This window comes from Rhinoderma darwinii, chromosome 6 (assembly GCF_050947455.1).
Source record: "Rhinoderma darwinii isolate aRhiDar2 chromosome 6, aRhiDar2.hap1, whole genome shotgun sequence".
Lineage (NCBI taxonomy): Eukaryota > Metazoa > Chordata > Amphibia > Anura > Rhinodermatidae > Rhinoderma > Rhinoderma darwinii.
Genome location: NC_134692.1, coordinates 8,139,639 through 8,157,032, shown reverse-complemented (window position 1 = coordinate 8,157,032; position 17,394 = coordinate 8,139,639). Strand labels below are relative to the sequence as shown.

The 17,394-nt window shown below is 43.6% G+C and overlaps 1 protein-coding gene across 1 annotated transcript in view; it reads left to right on the top strand.

The window, feature by feature from the left end:
- The window catches only part of MAP3K2 (mitogen-activated protein kinase kinase kinase 2), a 29,948-nt gene extending 13,011 nt beyond the window's left edge, over nt 1-16,937 (top strand). Inside the window, exons 7-17 of the mRNA XM_075829077.1 lie at nt 289-388; nt 482-612; nt 2,761-2,840; nt 3,120-3,187; nt 4,839-4,931; nt 5,721-5,927; nt 6,203-6,351; nt 8,179-8,310; nt 8,382-8,511; nt 8,882-9,059; nt 10,108-16,937. Of these exons, the coding sequence (XP_075685192.1) occupies nt 289-388; nt 482-612; nt 2,761-2,840; nt 3,120-3,187; nt 4,839-4,931; nt 5,721-5,927; nt 6,203-6,351; nt 8,179-8,310; nt 8,382-8,511; nt 8,882-9,059; nt 10,108-10,333 (1,494 nt within the window). The 3' untranslated portion in view covers nt 10,334-16,937. The remainder of the gene's footprint in view (nt 1-288; nt 389-481; nt 613-2,760; nt 2,841-3,119; nt 3,188-4,838; nt 4,932-5,720; nt 5,928-6,202; nt 6,352-8,178; nt 8,311-8,381; nt 8,512-8,881; nt 9,060-10,107) is intronic.
- Nucleotides 16,938-17,394: the final 457 nt, after the last annotated feature.

Here is a 17,394-nt window from a genome sequence, read left to right as displayed (position 1 = left end):
AGTCGGTCTCCAAGCTTGTGTTTATTATCCTTGCATGTTTTTATCATTTTATTTATGTTCTATATCTAAACCCTTCTGTATTTCATATGTACATATTTGCATATCCGGAAAAGGGTTTCAATTGCAGTGTAACCTCCACCAACTCTTTTGTGGAGACCATCCCTAATATAGACTAGATACAATGCAATTTTGGGTGGCCGGCTCTGAGCCTTCACTGTATTACATAAGCTTTATATCAGTGTTTCAGCAGTATTATATTGGTTATTGAGGTCGTTTCTCATTTTATAGGCTCCCCGTCTATGTGATATGGAGCACATGCCTTCCCTGGAAGATCTGGATAACACTGTGTTTGGAGGGACGGAAACTAAAGACCGGTTGCCCGTCCTTGGTAGGTCGAGCAGAGCGTTGCTGCTTGTCCTGGCAGCCGCTTGTCACAAGATCACCGCTACTTACTTTTTATTACTCTTATCATGATTTCTAGGAAATCGCACCAGGGATAGGAGTTCTCCTCCTCCAGGTTACATTCCGGATGAGCTCCACCAAGTTGTTCGAAACGGTTCCTTCACGAGCATCAACAGCGAAGGGGAGTTCATTCCTGAGAGCATGGACCAGGTACAACATATCCTAATCTTCCTGCATTGTTACACTGGCCACAGATGAAGGGCTTTTATCAGGGGATCCAGACCAACTGGAATTGGATGGGTTGAATTTTCACCCCTCTGATCCATTGTCGTGAGATGAACAGGAGTCTTGTGTGTGTGGCCGGAATATTTCTACTGTGATGTTGAAAAATCTGTCTTCTCTACTTTTGTACTATTGTTAGATGTTTCCTTGTTCGCGGGTATTTGTCATGTTGTATGTTTATTGCTTCCCCTGACTGTATAGGGCTGAGACACTGTATGAATAAGACTTATCATTAGTGAGTGCAGATTACACAATTTAGAGGTTATGTCCCTCCACCATCCCCCAATGTTTTTTTTTTGCACATGGTTTTGATTAAAAATTTTCTGTGTTTTGTGTATACAGCTTCTACGCAGACCTATGTGTCTCCATGGTAACTGGCTACAAACCCACCTGTGTAGTCTTATCCTGCAGTCATATTCCTCTTCTGCCTGTTTCCTTTTTCTTACTAATTTAGCAAATTAATGTCGGCAAAATGTAGGGGACAAAGGGGAGCAGGAGTGTGACTACACAGGGTGTGTTTGTAGTCTGTTACCATGGGGACACATAGGAGCCATAGTAACAAAATGATAGGAATATTTGAAATTATGACTTTTTGTAAAGTAGCTTAATTATTTTTTTTGCTTCGGAGCAATAAAATTATCTTTTGGTTGCGATGGTAGAAGTATCCTTAAAGGGAATGTGTTGCCAGCAAAACATGTTTTTTTTTTTTTTTTTTAGTTAAACAATTAGTGTATAAGTGATTAAACATTGTTCTAAATTTTTTTTTTTTTTCACGAGTCAGGAAATATTATAAATTGGATTCTAATTTATAATATTTCCCATTGCTGGTCACTAGATGGAGCCATTCCCAAAATTGCAGCATTGCATGTGGTAAAGCAACCACATTGCTTTATGCTGCAAAATTTGGTAAAAAGCCCTCGCTCTAGTGAGCTCTCAGAATCCCCCCCTCCTTTATCCTGGCTAGTGCCGGGAGAAACGAGGGGTTTGAACGGTCTAACCTCCTACACTGTGTGTCGCCATTTTTTGAGCTAACACACAGTGTAGAAGGTTTACATACAGTAGTAAACACACACTGAACACAAACAGACATAGAAATCTCTTACCTGCTCCAGTCGCCGCCGCTCCCTCCGGTCCATCCGCTCCGTCGGCTGCCGCTGCTCCATGTGCACAAGTCCGGAAGCCGCGACCGGAAGTAGTAATCTTACTGTCCGGCCGCGACTTCCGGTCCACAGGAAAATGGCGCCGGACGGCGCGCATTTCAAATTGAACTGTGTGGGAGCGGCGCATGCGCCGTTCCCACACAGCTGCGTACATGTTAGTGGATGGAACGGGCCCCGTTCGCAGTCCCTATGGGACTGTGGCTGCCGTATTCCATGTCTGTATGTGTCGTTAACCGACACATACAGAAATGGAAAAAAAAATGGCAGCCCCCATAGGGAAGAAAAAGTGTAAAAATAAAACAAAGTAACACACAAATAAATACAAACGTTTTTAATAAAGCACTAATATCTTTAACATATTAAAAAAAAAAAATTGTGGTAACACTGTTCCTTTAAGTTTTAGGCAGAATTTCTACTACAGGGGTTTCCTGGTTTATATGATTGTTTGCCTAATTAGATCTAAAAGGGCTTGTCAAATTTGAACAACCTCTTATCAATGAACTGGTACCATGAGAAGGAGCTGATCACGGAGTGGGGTGCTGCAGGGGAAATGAGACATTACACTGAATCAAAGCACTCGGCCACCATTGTAATTCATAGATGAGCCGTGTCCTCCAGAAGGAGAGCCTGTTGTGGCCGCAGCTTTCTTCACAGCCTCTGATGACCATATACCCTAATAGGACATATGGGAAGGGGTTGTGCGGATCCGAAAACCATTTAAGCTTTATGTACTTATAACTAAAACCCCCTTTAACTATTTATGGATATTTTACACTCGCATTTGACATGCTGGATCCTTCTAGAGTTTTGTAGGTGATAATTCTTTGTATGTCTATAGTGTCACTTAGTATTTGTGATGTAAACTTTATACTGATACATTTCTAATTGACCTTTTGTGTTTGCTCTCACTATGTAGATGCTGGACCCTCTGTCTCTCAGCAGTCCTGAAAACTCTGGATCTGGCAGCTGTCCATCTCTTGATAGCCCTTTAGATGGGTAAGTTTCATCTGTTAAAGGGGAATCTTGGGGTATGTTCAGGCAAGGGAGAAATCCACAGCAAAATTCTGGTCGAAATCGACAACATTTAGGGCATGCCGGGGGTTTTCAAATCTGTTGCATGCCCTAAAATCTGCACAGAACTTTTCTGCCGGTGCTAATGAAGTTTTGTAAAACCCCATTCACTTGCATTGTACTGCCCTCTGCGTATGAACATACCTTTTTGTCGCTCCCTGGGTTTTACTTGATGCTGAATCGTGTTTCTCTTGTGTCCCTTAGGGAAAGTTATCACAAGTCCAGAATGCCAAGAGCTCAGAGCTACCCTGATAATTACCAGGAGTTTTCAGGTGAGGTTCTCCCATTACCCGCCCCGTTACCTGTGCTCTCCAGATAAGCGGCACTTTGCACTGAATGACCGGAATAGTTTTCACTTGAGAGGATCATAAATAACAGGTCTGGTTAACGTTTATCTGATTAGACAGCAGCAGATTTTGTACGTGTAGAAATTGTTGGCACCGTCATTTTATGGTGGTTTAAGTGGGATGCAAAATAGAAAAAAAGCAATTCTGGCATTTGCGAATTAAAACTTTGTTACAAGCGTTCTCCTAGGACAGCCCTGGGGCCCTTTTTGGACTCCGGGCTGTTCATATAAAATCATAATCCTGGGTGATTACAATGCCGGGGTTGGTGTATTTCTCCCAGCTTTGAATTGCTGCACGTGCACAGGAGTTTGTGGGTTAAAGGGGTGTTCCAAGAGTCAAAAAAAACCTGTCCGCAGAAAATATAATAAACATAACTCACATGATAAATGCCTTGCCGCTCCAGCGGTCTCCTGATAATCTTTACACTCCAGCATCGATGGACGGTCAATGATTGGCTCCACCACTCGTGCCAATTCTGCATGTTATCGCTGCTGGAATGTACTTGGAGATTGGCGGGTGACCGCTGGAGGGGCAAGGCATTTACCATGTGAGTTGTATATCTATTTGTTAAAGTTTTTTCATTACTGGTTCTGCTGCCAGAAGGGGGTGCAAATTTTAGGAAAACATATGTTTAACACTTAAAGAGGCTCTGTCATCCCATTATAAGTGTCCTGTCTCCTACATAAGGAGATCGGCGCTGTAATGTAGGTGACAGTAATGCTTTTTATTTAGAAAAACGATCTATTTTAAACCACTTTATGAGCGGTTTTTAGCTTTATGCTAATGAGTTTCTTAATGCCCAAGTGGGCGTGTTTTACTTTAGACCAAGTGGGCGTTGTACAGAGGAGCGTATGACGCTGACCAATCAGTGACCAATCAGCGTCATACACTTCTCTCCATTCATTTAGACTGCACTAGCGATATAGCTATAATCTTTTCCGTGAGATTCCAGCAAGGCAAGCGTAATCTCGTTTGGAATGACGGGTTACATCGTAATCTCGCGAGATTACGCTTGCCTTGCTGTAAATCTCTCACAGACGCTACAGACATGTCAGGATTCTGAATAAACATCCCGTCCTGGCTGGTAGTGATGTATATTCATTGTCAGGACACTGCAGTAATGTTAGAGTTTGTCTATGTAGCTGCACATAATGATATAACTATATCGCTAGTGCAGTGTAAATGAATGGAGAGAAGTGTATGACGCTGATTGGTCACTGATTGGTCAGCGTCACACACGCCTCTGTACAACGCCCACTTGGTCTAAAGTAAAACACGCCCACTTGGGCATTAAGAAACTCATTAGCATAAAGCTAAAAATCGCTCATAAAGTGGTTTAAAATAGATTGTTTTTCTAAATAAAAAGCATTACTGTCGCCTACATTACAGCGCCGATCTCCTTATATATGAGACAGGGCACTTATAATGTGGTGACCGCCTCTTTAAGATAAATATTTGATAATTACAACGATCTGTAGCTCATTGTGAAGTGACTGACGCTGTCAGATTCTTCTCTCATAAGACTCCCCAGCCAATGTTCTGCTTGTATGGTTTATCTTTTGTTTTTTTGTCTCAGAATACGACATTCCAGTGTTTGAGAAATTCGGAAAGGGTGGCACTTACCCACGGAGATACCACATCTCATACCTTCATCAGGATTACAGCGATGGTGAGAGGAAATAAATTATCCGCTCTTTAAACTGAAGATAACTGAGGTGCTCCTACCTTAAAGAGGACGTGTCACTAGGTCATATAAGTTGAGCTGGTTAACTGACCTGAATAGCGATGTCTCCCTGATTCCAGCGCAGTTTTTCTCCTTTTTTTTTCCTGGACTCTCTCGTTCTAAAGATATAACCCACTATTGTGTTGGCTTCCTATATGCTAATTTGCTATAGTTAGCCAACAGGCCGTGAACTACCCTCATTCTGCCTCTCGCTGATTGGTCAGCATCAGAGGCAGGGAAGCTAACTCCACCCCCTAGGCTAACTTCAGCAAATTAGCCTATAGGGAACCAAAACCACAGTGGGCCATATCTCTGGAACAGGAGGGTCCAGGAAAAAAAGAACCCGTTAACCAGTTCGACTTATATGACCTAGTGACCGGTAGTATTGCCTGGTGGGGTCCATGAGCTGGGACCACCACTAATTCCTAAAGCATCGGGACTGCATGAGCTTTCTATCAGTAGAAGGCCGTAATGCAGCATTTGTGGTTAAGCTGCGCTTAAATCAATGGCCCTCAATCACTAGCCATGTGTTAGAGACTTCTAGTGAAGGAAATTTCTGACCAGCTAAGGAGACAGATTCCCCCCTTAGATTTTTAAATGGCTGCTTAGGTAAACCAAAAAATGCATAGGCGAGCAATTTATGATTTGTATCTTTTGGATGGAGTTAGCTTTTTGAACTTGTATATTTATTTTTATACTTTTTTATTTTTTTATTTTATTTTTTTATTCTTTTAGGCCGAAAAACTTTCCCAAGAGCCAGAAGGACCCAGGGAAACAGCTTCCGGTCTCCAGTCAGTTTCAGCCCCACAGATCACTCTCTGAGCACCAGCAGCGGCAGCAGCATTTTCACCCCAGAGTACGAGGACAACCGGCTGCGGAGAAGAGGGAGCGACATAGACAACCCCACCCTGACCGTGATGGATATAAGTCCCCCCAGCCGATGTAAGTACTACACTATAAGAGGGCAGTCTGCGACCCGTGGCACTTCAGCATTGTCAAATTACAACTTTCAGCATCCCCCTAAAGTAGAATTGTAGTTATTCTACAGCAGGAGAGTCATGGGTTGCATGTCTACGCTGTATAAGGTAGCATGATATAGTAAACATAGCATGTACTTGGATGTAACTACATGACCTTATAATGGGGTCACAAGAAAGACACCAAGTAACCGCACTACATTTATTGATTTAAGACGTGCATGTCATGTTTGTTTTCAGCACCACGCGCCCCGTCAAACTGGAGACTTGGGAAACTCCTAGGGCAGGGGGCCTTCGGCAGGGTGTACCTGTGCTATGATGCCGATACTGGGAGAGAACTGGCTGTGAAACAAGTCCAGTTTGATCCAGACAGTCCGGAGACCAGTAAGGTAACCAGTAAATCTCCCATCCATGCATTTCAGGCTGACGCTCCGTTTTTCTAATAGGACTTCAAATGACTTGTACCTTTTACTTTTACCACCATTTTCCTATTGCTCCAATTTGTCTAAAGTAAAAAAAACTAAGCAGCTTTGCAAATAGTATAAGTTTAACAAATCCTCCTAGGGTTTAGTGGCTACAGCTCCTATGTGTCTCCTGGGTCATAGACTACAAACAAACCCTGTGCGGTCTGACCCTGCAGTTTCTCTACGTCCCCCGCTCCCACTTTTTGCAAACCAACGAGACTGTACAAGTAAAGGAAGATGGATTTCTTCATTTTAAATACATTGGAGCAATATGTTTGTTTTGTATTTGCAACATATACTTCTCCTTACGTATATACATTATCCTTTTCACCAACCCCGTTCCCATATGACAGACACTGGTTGTGACGGTCGCTGATGACCATTCTATACTGACGGCAGCTTTTCTCTTTCACGGTCAGTGAAAACACTTTATCCGAAGTAGAAGTGGTAGAAACGGATGGGTACAAGGAATTGGGAAATTAAAAGTGCACTGTTCAGCAGGAAAGAGAAGAGCATTTCTTTTGGGGGTGGGGGAGACAAAACTCAAAAGATCCGGGTGCGGTATCGGTCGGTAAAGTTTTGGGTGTTTCTTTTCCATTTTAGTGGCTGTGGTAATTTATCATAGGGAGGTATCAGGTATTGCATTAAATAGGATTTTTACAAATCCTATTCACACAATGTGGTAATCCATAACATGGCTTTGGTCAACATGCAGCATGCCTGATTCGTGACAGGTTTGTCTCAGATTTGCCATATTTGATATCTATTGACCCAGAAACGTCTGTTTGTGAGACTTAAAGGGAATGTGTTGTTAGCAAAAAATGTGTTGTTTTTTTTAGTTAAACAATTAGTGTGTAAGTGATTAAACATTGTTCTAATTTTTTTTATTTTTTTCACGAGTCAGGAAATATTATAAATTGGATTCTAATTTATAACATTTCCCAGCGCTGGTCACTAGATGGAGCAGTTCCCAAAATTGCAGCATTGCATGTGGTAAAGCAAAAACAATTGCTTTATGCTGCAAAATTTGGAAAAAATCCCTCGCTCTAGTGAGCTCTCAGCATCCCCCCCCCCCCCCTCCTTTATCCTGGCTAGTGCCGGGAGAAACTAGGGGATTGAACGGTCTAACCTCCTACACTGTGTGTCGCCATTTTTTGAGCTAACACACAGTGTAGAAGGTTTACATACAGTAGTAAACACACACTGAAACACGAACATACATAGAAATAACTTACCTGCTCCTGCCGCCGCGGCTCCCTCCGGCCCGTCCGCTCCGTCTGCTGCCGCTGCTCCATGTGCACAAGTCCGGAAGCCGCGACCGGAAGTAGTAATCTTACGGTCCACAGGAAAATGGCGCCAGACGGCGCGCATTTCAAATTGGACTGTGTGGAAGCGGCGCATGCGCCGTTCCCACACAGACGGCGCACACCATAGTGGATGGAACGGGCCCCGTTCGCATTCCCTATGGGACTGGAGCTGCCGTATTCCATGTCTGTATGTGTCGTTAATCGACACATACAGAAATGGAAAAAAAAATGGCAGCCCCCATAAGGAAGAAAAAGTATAAAAAAATGTAACACACAAATAAATACAAACGTTTTTAATAAAACACGAACATCAAACTGATATAAAAAATTTTTTTTGGGTGACACTGTTCCTTTAAGGCAACGGAGTCAAGCACCAAAGCTGTATCTGACTGCGACTGTGGTGTTACTTTATATCCTTTATAGTTGACTTGTGTGTTTCTTCCAGGAAGTGAACGCGCTGGAGTGTGAAATTCAGTTGCTGAAAAACCTACTTCACGAGCGCATTGTTCAGTATTATGGCTGTTTGAGAGATCCACAGGAGAAGACGCTCTCCATATTCATGGAATACATGCCAGGGGTGAGTGCCGCCGTGTGCATGAGACTGAAAGACTGAAGATCAGAAAATGTAACCAGATTTCTTGTCCTTAGGGATCAATAAAGGACCAACTTAAGGCATATGGAGCACTTACAGAATTTGTGACCCGGAAATACACCCGTCAGATCCTGGAGGGCGTCCACTATTTGCACAGTAACATGATTGTACATAGAGATATTAAAGGTGGGTTCTGTGCGCTGGAGTCAGTGAAAGGGGTTGTCTCATGACAAGAACCCACCCTCCGTATTCCCTATTAGGGCATATGGATATCATAGAGGGGGTGTCCCTTGCTTGGGACCCTTCTCTAAGTGCCATAACAGAGACTGCTGTATTTACAGCTCCTTTTATTCCTAGAAAGCAGTAGAGGTCTCGTTTGTCAGAACCCACTGATCAGACATTAATAGGATAAAAGGCGTTTTCCCATCAAACACGTGGCATTTATGGCTTTATTAGCAGTTGTCTATTGGATTTTCCTTTTCTTGCTTAAGGCTCAGTAAGGTTGAGCGGTCCTGAGGAGCTCCTCTTATAACACGGCCTTGTGTTTACCTCTCAGGAGCTAATATTCTGAGGGACTCTTCAGGCAACGTCAAGCTGGGAGACTTTGGAGCCAGCAAACGCCTCCAGACAATCTGCCTCTCTGGTACCGGTATGAAGTCTGTCACCGGCACTCCTTACTGGATGAGCCCCGAGGTCATCAGTGGGGAAGGTTATGGCAGAAAAGCAGATATTTGGTGAGTGAAAAATGAACAATTCAGAGTCTGATGTTAACTGCTTGTGCGACAATGCTAAACATATATATGTATGTTTTCTATATATACAATGAGAATTATTTGTGAATACATTACTTATCCTGTACTGATCCTGAGTTATATCCTGTATTATACTCCAGAGCTGCACTCACTATTCTGCTGGTGGAGTCACTGTGTACATACATTACATTACTTATCCTGTACTGATCTGGAGTTACATCCTGTATTATACTCCAGAGCTGCACTCACTATTCTGCTGGTGGAGTCACTGTGTACATACATTACATTACTTATCCTGTACTGATCCTGAGTTACATCCTGTATTATACTCCAGAGCTGCACTCACTATTCTGCTGGTGGAGTCACTGTGTACATACATTACATTACTTATCCTGTACTGATCCGGAGTTACATCCTGTATTATACTCCAGAGCTGCACTCACTATTCTACTGGTGGAGTCACTGTATACATACATTACATTACTTATCCTGTACTGATCATGAGTTACATCCTGTATTATACTCCAGAGCTGCACTCTCTATTCTGCTGGTGGAGTCACTGTGTACATACATTACATTACTTATCCTGTACTGATCCTGAGTTACATCCTGTATTATACTCCAGAGCTGCACTCACTATTCTGCTGGTGGAGTCGCTGTGTACATACATTACATTACTTATCCTGTACTGATCCTGAGTTACATCCTGTATTATACTCCAGAGCTGCACTCACTATTCTGCTGGTGGAGTCACTGTGTACATACATTACATTACTTATCCTGTACTGATCCTGAGTTACATCCTGTATTATACTCCAAAGCTGCACTCACTATTCTGCTGGTGGAGTCGCTGTGTACATACATTACTTATCCTGTACTGATCCTGAGATACAGCTTGGATTATATTCTATATAAATATTAATATTTACAAGACCTATACAGACCCTGAACCAGCAGGGATTTGCTGGAGATTTCGAAGCCTGTTTTTCAATCCCATATTTCCTAGAGTTAAATATTTTTTCTTTGTCAGGAGTGTTGGATGTACGGTTGTGGAAATGCTGACCGAGAAACCCCCGTGGGCGGAGTTTGAGGCCATGGCGGCCATCTTTAAAATTGCCACTCAAACCACCAACCCACAGTTGCCAGCAAATGTATCGGACCACACTCGGGACTTCCTGAAAAGGATTTTTGTAGAGGCTAAAATGAGACCGTCGGCTGAAGAACTGCTCAGGCACACGTTTGCCCAGTGTCACTAGTGACTTCCCTCCGTTCAGCTCTTCCTTATTGCTGCGTTTCTTCCTTCCAAAGCTGATGGCACTTTAAAAGCCAACTGAAGCCTCCGCAGAACGACAAGAGAGAATGTGCGATTCCTCTGGATGATTCCTTTGATCTTCTTGGAAGGCTGGAGGTCTATGGTCTAGTGACGGATGTGGTGAACACTTAGGATTTCTAAGCTCGGAACTTGTTTTTTTTTTCCACAAGGTACAGCGACGTTACTCCAAGTCAAAGCACTTTAGAACATTTTCATTCCCAGTCAGGTAGAAATGGGAACCTTCTGGTACAAAAGAGGAGTAAAATGTCTGCGAAGGACGTGTATGAGCCATCGGGCACGCGGCAGCTTTACAATGTGCTCCGGGTGTCGGCACTGCTGGGGATCACAGCTGCTTTTCATTTTTCGTTATGTTTTTTTGTTTTTTTTACTGTCGGTCTGACTTTAAGTCCTCAACACATGCTAAAGGGAACCTGTCACCAAGACAGACTCCTTTTAGGTTGGTCACATGTCCTTGGTCCCTCTAACACTAAACTAGTGTTTGCCATAAAGCGAGGCAAGCATGGCACGTGTTGTGCTTAATTCCAGTCTCTGGGTGGCATTTTGGGGCAGCTTTATATTGAGCGGAATGACACCCGCTTGTTTAGTGTTAGAAGGGCCTCTTACAGATGCTTTAATTCAAAGGCCGTTCTTGTTGACAGTTTCCCTTTAAGCTAGAGCTTTCGACTTCCTATGGCGCTTTTTTTTTTTTTTGCCCATTGATTTCAAGCCTATTTGTGATTCGTTTGCTTTAAAGGGTTAATGCCATCTTAGAGATGTATGGCATATCTCTGGGATATGCCATAAATGTTCGATAGGTATGGATCCCAGAGTTGGGACCTATAACTATCTCCAGAATGTGGGTCCCCCGACCCCCTGTCCTGACTGGTGAGGTGGCTGCCATGCGCTGCACCCAGGCGGAGAATGAATGAAGAGGCGGCTGCGCATGTTTGGCTGTTTCTACAACTGCTATAAAGTCTAAGAGGGGAATAACGCATCAATCGTAGAATACCGAGGCCAGATTAGCGACCATGGTTTGCAGATGGTCACCAAAGGTTTGGTGCTAGATTTACAGATCGATCAGCTGGATCTGCTTTTTTGCAGCCAGGATGATCAAGAGGTTTAAGGATCAATGGGCACAGGTCTGAATGAAACTTGAATAACTGGTGTTAATAACTGTAGGATTGTGGGTTCGTTTTCTGTTCCACGGACGCCATAATCGTCACAGCTGCCTACTGTCTCTCGTTACGCGTGTGTTATGAATTTTTGGATGAGCTTTTGAGCAACCCGAAGCGCCGCAAATCAATCATCGACGTCTCCCGAGGTCGTCGTGAAGGTTTAATTAGTCTGTAAATGACAGCGCTGCCGATTACCGAGTAAATACTCCACGGTCGTTTTAGTTTTATCCTCTGTGGTACAGGGTTCAGAATTTTTCTCAGGCAGATAAATGGCCCTTGTGGCTACACATTGCGGTAATCCCACTATTTTTTTTTTTTTTTTTACTTTTTAGAGTTTTTTAAAAAAAATATATTTTTACCCTAATCAAGGATGTGAAATGGTGAATAATTCACGTGCGCTCATTGCTTGTCCAGTGTAGCGGCTATTTGTATTTGGCTACAGTCTCTTACGGTAGTAGTGATGCAGAGATTTGCGCCGCTACTGCGTCCGTTCACAATAACGTAATATCTGGCTAGTGTCGTCTATCACTGCTGCTTAATTTTAGAACAAAAAGCTCTGCAACTTTCTAAGATTTTGTTTCAACTCCTCACTTTTTAAGATCTCCGCTTGCAGTCAATGAACTTACATGGTTTTCATCAAGATGCTTAAAACCTAACCTAGTCCTGCTCACATAGCTGAAGAGCTGTTAGAAGAGAGGGCTCTGGTACTCTTTGATTTTCCATATACCTGGGTAAGCAGCACAGTTTAGGCTCTAGATGTAAACCGTGAAATGTATTCAGTGTCAGCAAGCAATGATCTTGAAAATTGAGAATTAAACTGAACCGTGTTAAAAAAAGGTGCAGAACTTTTAGAAGGATTCCAGGTGCAATGATTATGCAGAGTTCTTTCTGAGGCTTTTTTAAATCTTTTTGTGCTGGAAGCTGCTTATCTCTTTCTGTGGGAGGGTCAGCTGCTTGTCTGTCTGTGTCTAACCCTGTACAAGCTGTAATGTAACAAGAACAGGAGCTTTTAACTATTGGTCCGGCGGCTCCCTCTATCAGATGAGGTTCAGGAAGGAATTATTATTATCCCTCTAATGGGTATTGGTGCTTGGCCTCATGTCAGGAGACACAAGCTGCAGGTCCTGTAACAGGCACTTCTCATGGTGCACCAGGCTCGGCTGATACAAAATGAGTGATATGGGAGCAGAAAGGGGAAAAGTAAAGAACTTTCGAGTGTTCAGAATGGCTAGTAAAGCAGAAGAGCTCTAGGAATGTGGTCATGGACGTGGTACATTATATTTTTGCAGCGTCTATAAAAAGTTTACGTAACTTCTCAAAACATTTTGTATATGAAATGCAGCCGGGTTGTACTATAGCAGTGTTACATTGTTTGGTGACCTTACTATACAGAGTTCTTTGAGGTGATCGGTGGTCGAGAGGTGCCTTTATATAGCCATCCATATACCCGTGCTCTGCAACCTCTCCAGATGATGGGGAGAACGCCGCTCCCAGTATGCCATGACTGCCCCCCCAGCCTTAGTTTGGTATATCCGTGACCTGCATAGGAAATCGAGCTATGATGCTGAAGTGCTGATCTGTGCCCATCCGCACATGCATTGGCCGTATCCATGAGAATCTGACTTCTCAATTTTTTTGCCGAATCCCAACCTCAAACCTGGTGAAACAATTTGCCCAATACATCCTAATGGCTGGTAAAACTAGTATCACATGCCTATTGAAATCATGAAGCTGTTGGTGTAATGCACAGACAGTGCACCAAATCCTGCTCTGTGCAGCAGCTAATAGAGGGAAGCCCACTCCCACATTACATTACCTGCATAGCGGACAAGGCACCCTATAAGCAGTACTGATGTAAAGTCTTTGCCAGTTTGGCAATCTGATTTACTTGATTCCCATTGAGATTTTTAGAGGCCGTATTCCGGAACCCAGACTGTTTTACGGTGGATTTTTTGCAGCCCTCCCTTATTTATTTGTCTCTTCGTCCATAGCTGCATTGATCATGTTGTCCCGGTCCAGGTCTGTGTAGATGGTGGCGCATGCAGATACAGCCGCCAGTCTAGTCACCTCGATCACTTCATTACTGTGACTGCTTCGTGTGGCGAGCCGGCTACTGATGGTTAATGTGTTGTCGTGTGGGTTACGGGTTTGTCTCAAAAGCCATTATGGGTCATCTTGAGCGGTTAATAACAGTGCCTTTAACTCCTGTCCACGTGATTGTTTTGTATCCGTGTCCTGTATGTGGTTGTCTTTATGTGCACTTGTATGAATAGTTGTTACGTGTGTGTGTGTGTGTGTGTGTGTGTCCTGCGGTACATAGATGAGATTATCTTTGGCTGAGTGTACACAGAAAGTGCCAAATGTATATAAATGGCTGTACATTCCTACAGTTCAAATGTCCCACTCTCGGATTGTATGTAACCTGGATGGTTGAGCGGTTCAATCTATTTCCGGTGTTGGATCAGTTCTTTAGTAAATGAAAGGGCTTCTTCAGGTTTATGTAGGTAAAGCTTAATCATTGCATGCTAAAAAGTTCTGCAGTTTCTTAATATACTTTGTGTTTCAAATTTTCACCATTTTCTGCTTGCTGTCAGGGAATAAAAACATTGTTTACATACAGAGATCCAAACAAACTTGATCTATCTTACAGCTGAGCGTTTCTTACAATTGTTACAATCTAGACACCCCTTTTTAAAGGAGTTCTACGCTTTTGGACTTATTAGAAAGATCCCTTGACAATTAGTTGATCACAAAGTGTTCCCTTGCTGGGACCCCCAGTGATCAGCTGCAATCTGTGGGGAAACCTGGCAGTAAGTGTTGAATCTCCCTGCAGCGCCACCACAGGAGAAATGAAGCATTACACAGTGTCCATTAATATCAATGTGTTGTCTGTGTAATACAGGTCAGGACGGGTCCTCCAGAGACGCTCAGTCCATGCTAAGAGATGAGGATCCTGAACAGAGGACCCCGTGCTATTAATTTAGAATTCCCTAATAGGATGTATGGAAATGGGTTTTCTAACCTGGACACCCCCTTTTAAGATAGTCTGTACTTCAGGCTCCTACTTTTCCTCTACACTGATACATTGAAGCAAGAGACAGGTGATAGATTTATGGTATTTAGCTTAGGAAGGAATGTCCAAACTGGAAACAATTGTAGCAAACCAACTGTGGGAAGTATTAGGTCTGTAAAGGTTTTCTTTCTGTGGATGTTAAGGGTATGTTCACACGCAGTAGCAAAATACGCCTGAAATTACGGAGCTGTTTTCGCCTGATAACAGCTCCTGATTTTCTGACGTTTTTGTAACTACTCGCGTTTTTCACGAATGTTATTGGAGCGGTTTTTCAATGGAGTCCATGAAAAACTGCTCCAAAAACATCCCAAGAAGTGTCTTTTGACAGCGACGCGTAAAATGACACCTCGTGGGAACAGAACATCGTAAAAGCAATGGGCAGATGTTTGCAGGTGTAATGGAGCTGTTTTTTCAGGCGTAATTCGAGGCGTAAAACGCCCGAATTACGTCTGAAAATAGGCCGTGTGAACATACCCTCAGTGTTCCCGTTTCATTTGCTGACAGCAAGCAGAGATCTCTAAAATGAAGATAAATCAAAACACAAAGTATACTAGAAAGTTGTTTTAACTTTTCAATTTAGAATGATTAACGTAAAGCAAAAAATCCATTGACTGCTCTGCTACAGTGCGGCGGCCATTACTATAGGATGGGGATGTCCTCACCAACGATCCATTTGTAAGCAGATACAGAATACGGTGCCGGTCTGACCAAGCTTTAGGGTTTTGCTATTTATGGCACATTGTTTTAACCCTTTTATGCCAAAGACGTGTTGTGTGTGTAACAGGGATATTTACTCCCTTTGTATAGTTCAGCTGTTCTCAAAGTCTTGATCCCCCCCCCCCCCTCCCCTCCAGTGGAAATATTACAGGAACTGATTGCAACCAATTATTATCAAACACCACCGGACCCTCAATTATAAAGTATTGTGTTCTATAGGGAACTTGTCACCAGGCCAGGCGCTCCTTAGTATAGGGCAGCTGTAAGCTGAATAATGAAAGGGAATTGCACCCACTAAATGCTCCCTCTGCTTTGGCGAGGTTCATGCCATTAAAAGAGACTCGCCTCTCAGACTCTTTAAGATTATGACTCTTCCTGTTTCTAAGGAGTCTGAGCTGCAGGGGGAGTGTCGTGTGACCCGTCGTGACTCTGCTATATGGTGCTCACAAGTGGAGGGGCATAGAGTTACACCAGTGGATGTGGTTTCACCCTGTAGTTCAGTTATTAGGGCACCTGTGTGACACCCTATTGTGAAGGGTCCTCTTGGGTCATCAGGGTTTTTATCCCAGTGCCTGCCCAGCCAGCATTATGGTATGAACAGATCTTGCATGTTTTGAATCCCCTAGAATAATAACCATATTATATTCTCATTTATTTCCTCTTCCGTGTTCAGATCCCGTGATCCGTGCTGCAGAATGCACGCTGTTTCTTATAATCCGTACAGGAGCTTTTGCTACAATCGATAGAAGCATTACAGCCGAGTACGCCTTACTGAAAGCGGGCACGCTGGCATGGGAGGTGGTGCACATAGGATAGGAAACGACTCACATTCTGATTGTAACCGATGTTAACATCTGCGCCCTAAAAATTGATAAAGGAAACTGCGGGTCATATTAATTACAAATCATCGGCTGCATCCAGAACGGAGCTGTTCACACCATTAACGCCTGACCGGAGGAACGGGTCAGGTATCTAAAGTAGAAAAAGTTTACATAGTTCAGACGTCAGAACCTTTGGGTGATACCGTTGTAGGAGCAACTGATCTTAAAGAGGACCCGTCACTAGGTTATATAAGTCTACTGACCTGAGTAGCGCTGATTCCTGGAGTTTTTCATTTTTTTTCCCCCTGGACACCCCCCCCTCCGTGGAGATGGCCCACTGTTGTATTGGCCCTTTCCATGTTAATTTGCTATAGTAAGCCAATAGGGTGTGAACTACCAATAGCTGCTTTGTGCTGATTGGTCAGAGGCAGGGAAGCTAGCTCCACCCCATTGGCTACATTGTATAGGGAGGCAACACAACAGGGTCATATCTCTGGATTTGGGGGGGCTCCAGGAAAAAAATAAAAACAGTGCTGGAATCAGGGAGACAGCGCTATTCAGCTCGGTAAACCAGTTCATCTTATACGACCTAGTGACAGGTTCTCTTTAAGATTCCAGCAACTCTAGTCGTCATAGATCTGGAGCCGTGAATTTGGCTATTCATAGAATATAAAAATGGAGCAAAGATTTCATCCGGTGTATCCTGGGAGCGCCCCTCTCCTGTGCTCCGGGTCGCCCCCTCTCTCCTGTGCTCCGGGTCGCCCCCTCTCTCCCGTGCTCCGGGTCGCCCCCTCTCTCCCGTGCTCCGGGTCGCCCCCTCTCTCCCGTGCTCCGGGTCGCCCCCTCTCCTGTGCTCCGGGTCGCCCCCTGCTAGGTAATACATTTTAGACCTCTGTGAACTAATTGTTACCCTTTAAAATGTATTCTTATAAACCAAGTAACTTATATTTATCCACCAGCACTATTATAATACAACATATACAAGACTGAGCAAGAATACGGATCAGAATGTTAATATCCGGCTGCGGCTGCCACCACTAAAGGCTTCCTCATGTTTTGTCATCGTCCTCCTGTATTTCATCCATTTCCACGTAGTCTACAGGTCTCCGATCCTACAGTCCCCATATCTTGTTTCTCTATAGTGAAGGTGGACTTGCAATATGTAGATATTGGGACCCCCCCCCCCTCATGAAACCGGTAAGTCTGGACCAATGAGATA